Here is an 8,497-nt window from a genome sequence, read left to right as displayed (position 1 = left end):
GGTGTGTTGGTGCGGTGTGTTAGTGTGTTGGTGTGGTGAGTTAGTGTGTCTGTATTTTGGTGTGTTGGTGTGGTGAGTTAGTGTGTCTGTATTTTGGTGTGTTGGTGTGTTAGTGTGTTGGTGTGTTAGTGTGTTGGTGTGTTGGTGTGGTGAGTTAGTGTGTCTGTGTGTTAGTGTGTTAGTGTGTTAGTGTCCAGCCCTCTTCTGGCATCGGGATTCCAAACCAGTTCAGACCATTTAAACTGATTCTAGGAGCGTGGCTCAGTTTTTTCAAAATAAAAGTCTTTCAGGTCAATAGCACAGTGCTGTGTGCGTGGCAGCCTCGGATTGTTCAGCCTCTGCTTTGTTGAGGCTCAGACCTGCAGCAGGAAGTGCTTCCACTGGCTTTTGTTTAAAGATTGTGCTGTTGTGTGAGTGGGTGGCAGCTTTCCTTTGTGTTTGCCGAGCTCATTACGATCCTCTGATTCTTTTTATGCTGCTCAGTCACGAGGCTCCGTGTCCTCCACACATAATTCATGTCAGAGTGCAGAGAGCGGGATCAAGACTCCAATCAAAGGAGTTTGATCAGACTCACACTCGGCAGAGGAAGCTCGTTACAGACTCATTATTGTCCTGAATGAGTCTCATTTACAGCGGCTTCATTTCTTCTGAAAACTCTGACATGCTCTGACATCTGTTTGATTTTAATCTGTTTTTGTGGCTCATCATTGATCAGTGAGGAGCTGCTATGTTGCCTTCACTGCCTTCTGTTCCTCTGAGCCTCCACAGTTTCAAGTCTCTCAGCTGTTGGCCAGTCTGCTGCTGTCTGTTGTGGACTGACGGAGCTTTGATGTATTTCAGGTTTCAGGTTTTGCAGTAAATTCTGTAAAATTAGAAATATCCTCAGAGTGACGCTGAAAAACTAGTTCATGCATTCTTCCAGGCTGGACGACTGTAATTCATTATTATCAGGAAGTCCTAAAAACTCCCTGATAATCCTTCAGTGAATCCAAAATGCTGCAGCAAGAGTCCTGACAGGGACTAGAAAGAGAGAGCAGATTTCTCCTGTATTGGCTTCCCTTCACTGGCTTCCTGTTAAATCCAGAATGGAACTTAAAATTTCCTGAAACTCTGAAGTTGTGCCAGTCATAGGGAAGAGCACCGATCCTGCTCCACATCCAGAGGAGCTAGCTAAGGTGGTTCAGGATCCTGAGGAGCTGCAGGTCTGATCAAGTTTCTGGTGAATGATGAATTCAAGTGTGCAGGTTAGACAAGACACAGAGGCTCCATACCAGGAGACATATGGACCAGCAGCACCTCTCAACTTATCAGATCGCACACACACAGTGCACCCCTGTGTGTGTGTGTTCCAACTGATCCGATTTGCGGTGTCGCTTGGGCTGGACGAGCCTCCGGAGGCAGAGCGGGCTCAGATAACGAGGATGGTTTCTGCAGCAGCTGCAGGACGCTGACGTAACTCCTCCCACTGAGCTGCTGAACGCGCTGCCAAGATCCAAACATTCATGGCAAGAAGACGGAGAGTGTGCTGCACTCAGCTAGCGATCTAATTTTAGCTCAGAGACACAACAGTAGATCTCTGCGGCCGACACATTTACTGTGTGTGTACGTGTGTGTGCATGTGTTTGTGGGTATACCTGTTTAGGTTGCTCTGTTGGGACCTAAACTTCAATGTTACCATTCTTGTGGGGACCAACTGCCTGTCCTCAGAGTTTGCAGACATGTTTGAATCTCAAATGTGGTTTTCGTGTCAGGGTTACAGTTAGGCTGAGGGTTAGGGTAAGCATAGATGTCCTTACTAAGATATCAAAACGAGAATGTGTGTGTGTGAGACACACTGCCAGCTGAATATCAAACTGTGAAGTCATGCTGTGTGAATCATGGCGACATTAGTGAGGAATTAACAGAAGACTCCACCTTTTCGCAGACTGAGCAGCTGATTGATGATCAATCACTGAGCTGATTGATCAGTGATCACTGGAGCTGTAGAGGCAGAGTTGAGCGACAGGCAGGTGAGAGCTGAATATTTGCTCAGACTGAACGCCCTCTGAGGAAACACCATCTGATCTCACACTCAGATATGAAGGAGTCGGCACATGCATTATTATTGCTGTCCAAACAAACAGAGCACCTCAGAGAAGGTCCTGAGACAGAACATGACCCAGCACATAGCTCCGATGAGAGCGCCACCTTGGTACCAATGTAGCAGGTCCACTGATTTAAACAGGCCTCGCCAATCGCAGTGCATTCTGGGTAGTTGCTGTCATGTTATTGTTCATCCAGAACCAAAACAAAGATGGACACCAACAGGAAATAAGAGGAAAACTCATGTGAATGATCAGCAGTTGATCAGATTCAGAGAGAAACAGCGAGGCGGTCCAATGTTCAGCCCGTCTGTGGTGTTTGTGGGCGTGGGCGAGTCACGGCTCTGTGATACACGTTTCTGCATCTCTGACTCTGCAGACAAACACTTTAGTTTCACTAAACTGTGAATCTGAAAAATGAAAGTCATTCATTGAAGCAGGCTTATGTCTCTTATTTTGGTGCAGTCTTCATTACTTCACTTCCTGTTCTGGTGCTGAAGGTGATCTGCCTCCTTCTTCCAGCTGATACCCAGCCACTTGTCATTGGATGGCTGACCTCAGCTGGTTGTTGCTGTGACCAATCACAGCTCAGCGACCTGACTCGCTGCTGTAATGGACGTCCGCTCCAGGCGTGCATTGCAGCAGCGTTGCATTCCTCCTCTGTGTTCCATTATCGCCGCAGAGGCGATGCAGTGCATTCTGGGACTGCAGCTGCATCATTAACAGGAGGATCCTGAGCTCCGTATCATATAAATGAGACATTATTAGTCAGTTAGAACAAAAACACAGAAAACACGCTGACGAACACTGCGCCGCTCAGCTGGATCATCGCCGACCGCTGGTCATGTGATCGATCTGAACCGAAACTCTGCTTTCAGGTGGTCTTCGTGTGCGTGGTGCTGAGCGGGCCAGTCTCCCCGGCTGAGTTAACCTGCGAAACTTTGATCCTGCTGTCGACCAACTTCACAGGTAACTTCCTGTTTGGGATTTCCTTTGACGTGCTCAGTGAAACCGGAGCGCCAACACCTTCTCTGTATTCTGCCTCTCAGCAAGGACCTTAGTCCTGCTCAACCAGACATTTACCGTCAGCAACTCCTCAGGTCTGTATCACACACTCACCTTTGACTTTTGACAAGCATCAGCACCAGGATCACCATGAGGTACTCTGCTTTTCGCCATGGCTGTACTCTCAAGGTGTACCTGTGCAGTACTGTTTAAGACTCCAACAGGAAAATTAAGAGGTGCTTCATGTTTGAGTCATTCTCTAACTTTCATAGTAGACTTCAATAATATTTACCAAAGGTGAGTCTCATGAAGTAAAGTTCCCTACAGGTCCTTCTGCCTCTCACCTATCGCTCTCTCTTTGCAGGTGTGTACTGTGACCTGTCGGTGGATGGGATAGGAACCTGTTGGCCTCGGAGTGCAGCAGGTGAGCTGGTCTCCAGACCGTGTCCTGAGCAGTTCAACGGGATCCACTACAACACCACCAGTAAGTGCCACCTGCTCAGATGTAGAGACTATCATGCTAACACGTTCACAGACAGTTTCTGATGTGTGAATGTGACGACAGCTACACACTTTCTCTCAGACACAGGCAGAGTTTTTTCTCTCATAAATTTAGATTTTTGTTTATTTTTTTACCTTTAGGGGCAACGACGAGCTGTTGACCGTTCTCTCCTAGAGGGGGCATGTTTTTCACAGTATATACTCTGTCTCCATTGTCTTCAACTGATCTTTATCCACAGCCAATCAGAGGCTGCCAATTAAGTGTCAGCCAATCACAGTTTCACACTCTGTGTTCTCAGTGACGTCCAACACCCACTCCGTACCAGGAGGAGCTGACTTCTTCTGTGCCAACTGTCTTCATTATATCCACTGTGTGTGTGGGTGGCATAAATGTCCTGTTTTAATTAAAGGTTTAGGTTGCCAATCGAACTTAATAGCATGAGTCATGTGTGTGTGTGTGTGTGTGTGTGTGTGTGAGTGTGAGTGAGAGAGAGAGACCAGCTGGAGCTCATGTTTCACTGGACCTTCATAATTTCTTCACACACAGAAAAAATCTTGCCTCTGATGTAATTTGGCATCTGATCGGGTAACATGTTAATAAAGCGTCTGTCTGTGGGCACTGATGTATTGATCTGATCAGACTGATGTAAATCAAACACAGCGTGCACTGATGAGGTGGGTGATCAGGGGCGTAAGGCCCTGATGACAGCTCAGTAGTTGCCATGGTTACACTGGAGTCGAGTTGGGTTGTGTTGTCTTCAGATTCTGATCAGTTCTCTCTAATAATGATTGATTGAGATATCGATGGATGATGAGGTCCAGTTCTGTTTGTGAGCTGTGAGTCTGAGGATCCAGAACCTGAGCTGGTTTATCGATGTCAGGGAGCAGACATGTCAGAGGGAATAACTGTGGATGAAATGCTGTTCCTAATTTAAATAAATTGAGATCAAACTGAGGTTATTGTACTTGGCCCTGAAAATCTTAGAAATATGGTATCTAAGCAGATTCTTACTCTGGATGGCATTACCTCGGCCTCCAGTGACGCTGTGAGGAACCTTGGAGTCATTTTTGACCAGGACATGTCCTTCAACGCACATATTAAACAAATATGTAAGACTGCGTTCTTCCATTTGTGCAACATCTCTAAAGTTAGAAATATCCTGTCTCAGAGTGACGCTGAAAAACTAGTTCATGCATTTATTACTTCCAGGCTGGACGACTGCAATTCATTATTATCAGGAAGTCCTAAAAACTCCCTGAAAAGTCTTCAGCTGATCCAAAATGCTGCAGCAAGAGTCCTGACAGGGACTAGAAAGAGAGAGCAGATTTCTCCTGTTTTGGCTTCCTGTTAAATCCAGAATTCAAAATCCTGCTCCTCACATACAAGGTCTTAAATAATCAGGCCCCATCTTATCTTAATGACCTTGTAGGACCATATCGCCTCTGTCAGTGCGCCCCAGGGTGGCTGTGGCTACAGTGTAGCTTGACATCACCAGTGTGTGAATGTGTGTGTGAATGGGTGAATGCGTAAAGCGCTTTGGAGTCCTTAGGGACTAGTAAAGCGCTATACAAATACAGGCCATTTACCATTTTATATCACCGTATTAGAGCACTGCTGGTTTACTTGTCTAACTAGGGTATTTCCCTAGCTGAGACCACATCCTCATTTAGATCTGACAACAGATGCTGAAGAATTGTGAACTGATGCTGCAGTTTGGGGAAGGCCTCATAGTGGACTGACAGCAGCTACTCGGCGGATCCCCAAAGAAGGAAACCCCCTAAAAGTAGTAATGAAGTGCCTTGAGGCAATAGAATTGAACTGAATTGAACTTTACAAAGGTCTTGGAGATTCTTGCAAATATACAATTGGTAGGTTTGTAATGACCGGCCAATTACAAGCCTACCCATGGTCAGAGATTCCTTTCCTAGAAGCGGGTGTTGCTGCACTGATGCAGAAGGAATGGCCAGAGAAAAGATTAGGAGAAACTCCAGACAATGAGAGAACTTGATGAAAGTGTGAAAGAAACCAGGATCTGGTAGAAACGTGGATAAACACAATGATAAACAGTTTTTGAAGGTGAGGTGTGCTGGAATTTTCTAAGGTTGAGGTAATTGGTCAGCGGACCATGGGGGCTTAGACATGAGCTGATTTTGAAGAGAACCACCTTCTGCCATAATAACCACCAATGCAGATAGATGAAGGAGCAACATCTGTTTAGAGCTGAATGTGGTCAGGGTGGGACAACTGATCATCAAAACGAAAGTGATGCCATTCCTGTGAGCGAGACGTTGCCAGAGCGATTATGGCAAGGACTGATGGTTTAGATGCCGCAAGTGGTAGCAATTATGCACAGAGCAAAGTTTAGGTGTCCAACAGGAAGAGCAGCAGTCCTTTAGCACAAGAGGGAACAAGGAGAAAGTTTTGAAGGACGAGATTGATACAATTAATGTGACATTAATACTTCTCTGAACAAAGAAGCCTGGAACTAAATGTTGTCAAGGGTTACGCCAAAAAAAACCTCCTGTTTCTCTTCTGACAATGGAACGCCAAGTTCAGTGAAAATTGACTTCAGGGTGGATACCTCAAGAGCTGGAGAGGTGATATGACCAGGAAATCGTTGAGAAGATGGACCAGATATGGAACTTTATGGTTGTTAGAGACATTCCAAAGTAAGTCTCCAAATGTTGATTCTGTTCATCTGGACGTAGCGTTTTGTGGGAGAAACGTTTCATCACTCATCCAGGTGACTTCTTCAGTCTCAGCTGACTGCAGGTTTCAATCTTATAAACAGTACGTTTGCATAATGACTGAAACCAGCCCACTCAAGGAACAATGGGCTGGGAGGTCAGTTCCAGGATCTAAATCAAGGATTTATACATCGCGGAAAACTAAATAACCAAACAGAAGAGCCACCTCGTCAGGCCAGGGCCCTGCAGTCTACGCTGGTTTGAGGGCAGAGTCAAGGAGGCCATTTACATGAAATGGGAAAGACCATCTCTGAATCGAGGAGGGGGCCTAAGGGTACATCTGTCACGATCGTACAATGCTGTGATTGCAGCCATTCCCCACCTCTCTGTGAATGGGTTAGCAGCAGCTTTCCTCTGGTTCACCTGATGCTCCACCTCACGAGGCACGTGATCAATAGTGGGACAGGACAAGGACAAGTCCCAATAGGGCTTAATATCTGGGTCTCTCCACCGGCTGCACTAGAACTGAAGAAGTTTCTCGGATGAAATGTCTCCAAGAAACTTAAAGAGGTCCAGACGCTTTTCTTTCCGAGCTCCTTACACCGTCTCACTTCATTCAATCATTACTTATTATTAACCTTTTCATGCATGAATTATAACAACCTCAATCAGGTTTTTTGTTCATCTTTAGGCATGAAAAAAAGATGAAAAAAAGATTTTTCAACTTCATTTTTTATTAAACACAATATTTACATTACTGCAAAGCAGAATACCAGGAACCTAAGGCTGGAGAGTTGTCTGCTCACTCATCCAGGTAAGGAATCCCAAAAGTTAATTCTGTTCGTCTGGGAGAAACTTTTCATCATCATCAGGTGGCTTCTCCAGTCTCAGGTGAACAGAAGCAACCTTTTGGGACTAAGTAGGGTTAATTCAAAAATTACTATTACTTCTATTACTAATTGGTTTTGTCTCGTGGGAGTGTCTTTATTTCCACAGTATTAACTCCAGTTTTCGGGCCCTGTTACATACATTTCAGGGTAATATTACTCAACTGTTAACATATTTGCTACTTCTATAGCACATTTGATTACAACAGCAACGATGACCAAAGTGCTGTACAAAAATGCAAAAATGCAAAACAACTAGTACCAAATAACTTTGGTACTAGTACTAATTTGATAGTAAATTACAAAATACCACAGTATTACGTTCTTGTTTAGCCCTTGTTAGCCTGCTATTACCACTTTATTACGAGCTGTAATGGAAAAAAGAAAACTTTATTCAGCTGTAAAGTCATAAACAAAGTCATCATTTGTTTGACATCAGGACGTGTTGTTTTAGTTAAGCGCTTCATAAGAGAGCAGCTGGATTCTGTGGTTCACATCTGTCAGAAAACTGTTTAACTCGACTGAAGGCTTCACGGCTCAGGTCATTACTTGGACAGGCTGACAGAAAAAACAGACTTTGTGAGCACGGGTGGGATCAGCTTTTTTAACCTGTAGCTCTGTGACTCGTGTGTCATGTGACTCGTATTTTACCTGTACTGACAGTAACGCGTTGATGTTTGTGTTCAGATCGGGTCTACAGAGAGTGTCAGGTGAACGGCAGCTGGGCGGCTCGAGGAAACTACAGCCAGTGCACCGAGATCATCGTCCTGGTGAGAAGCACCAACGCCAATCACTGATCAATATGCTCTGACCTTGTTTCTATTACTGATGAGCTCGTAAACCCGAACAGAGCCTTAACTAACACGATGTTTGGTAGTAATGCACAAGTCCTTTTAAAGGAGGAAATCATGATCAGTGTGTGGCAGTTTAAAAGGAGTTAGTGCAGGTTTCACTCGTATGTTTGTTATTGGGCCCAAAATGAGGGTAACGATGTGACATCACTAAAGCTCCACCCACCCTCTGTCATTACTCTGACAGACCAAGGACGACTACGTCCCCAGATGATACATGGGACAGGAAAACACTTTCAGTGTGTGTGTGTCTTTGTGTGTGTTCACACGTCTGCTGGGTGATAATGGTCTTCTCTGATATTCTCATCAATATTGGATTTAGATTCACTCTGAGTGTTGTCTGATGACATCAGAATGCTCATACCACCCGCCCGTCTGTCTGTCTGCCTCAGGCTTATATACTGGTGTCATCAGAGCATGACACACATACCTACACACACACACACACACACACACACACACACACACACACACACACACACAC

The 8,497-nt window shown here is 45.1% G+C and overlaps 1 protein-coding gene across 2 annotated transcripts in view; it reads left to right on the top strand.

Moving 5' to 3' along the window:
- crhr1 (corticotropin releasing hormone receptor 1) overlaps nt 1-8,497 on the top strand; it is a 30,332-nt gene that overhangs the window by 6,052 nt on the left and 15,783 nt on the right. The window contains exons 2-5 of one of the 2 annotated variants that reach the window (XM_005753703.2): nt 2,960-3,050; nt 3,131-3,181; nt 3,451-3,570; nt 7,850-7,932. In XM_005753703.2, the coding sequence (XP_005753760.1) occupies nt 2,960-3,050; nt 3,131-3,181; nt 3,451-3,570; nt 7,850-7,932 (345 nt within the window). Of the gene's footprint in view, nt 1-2,959; nt 3,051-3,130; nt 3,323-3,450; nt 3,571-7,849; nt 7,933-8,497 lie in introns of those variants that run through there. The other variant, XM_005753704.2, reaches the window with a different exon arrangement.

This window comes from Pundamilia nyererei, unplaced genomic scaffold (genome assembly GCF_000239375.1).
Source record: "Pundamilia nyererei isolate P.nyererei 1_Seehausen unplaced genomic scaffold, PunNye1.0 scaffold00454, whole genome shotgun sequence".
Classification (NCBI taxonomy): domain Eukaryota; kingdom Metazoa; phylum Chordata; class Actinopteri; order Cichliformes; family Cichlidae; genus Pundamilia; species Pundamilia nyererei.
This window is presented reverse-complemented; position numbering and strand designations above follow the sequence as displayed.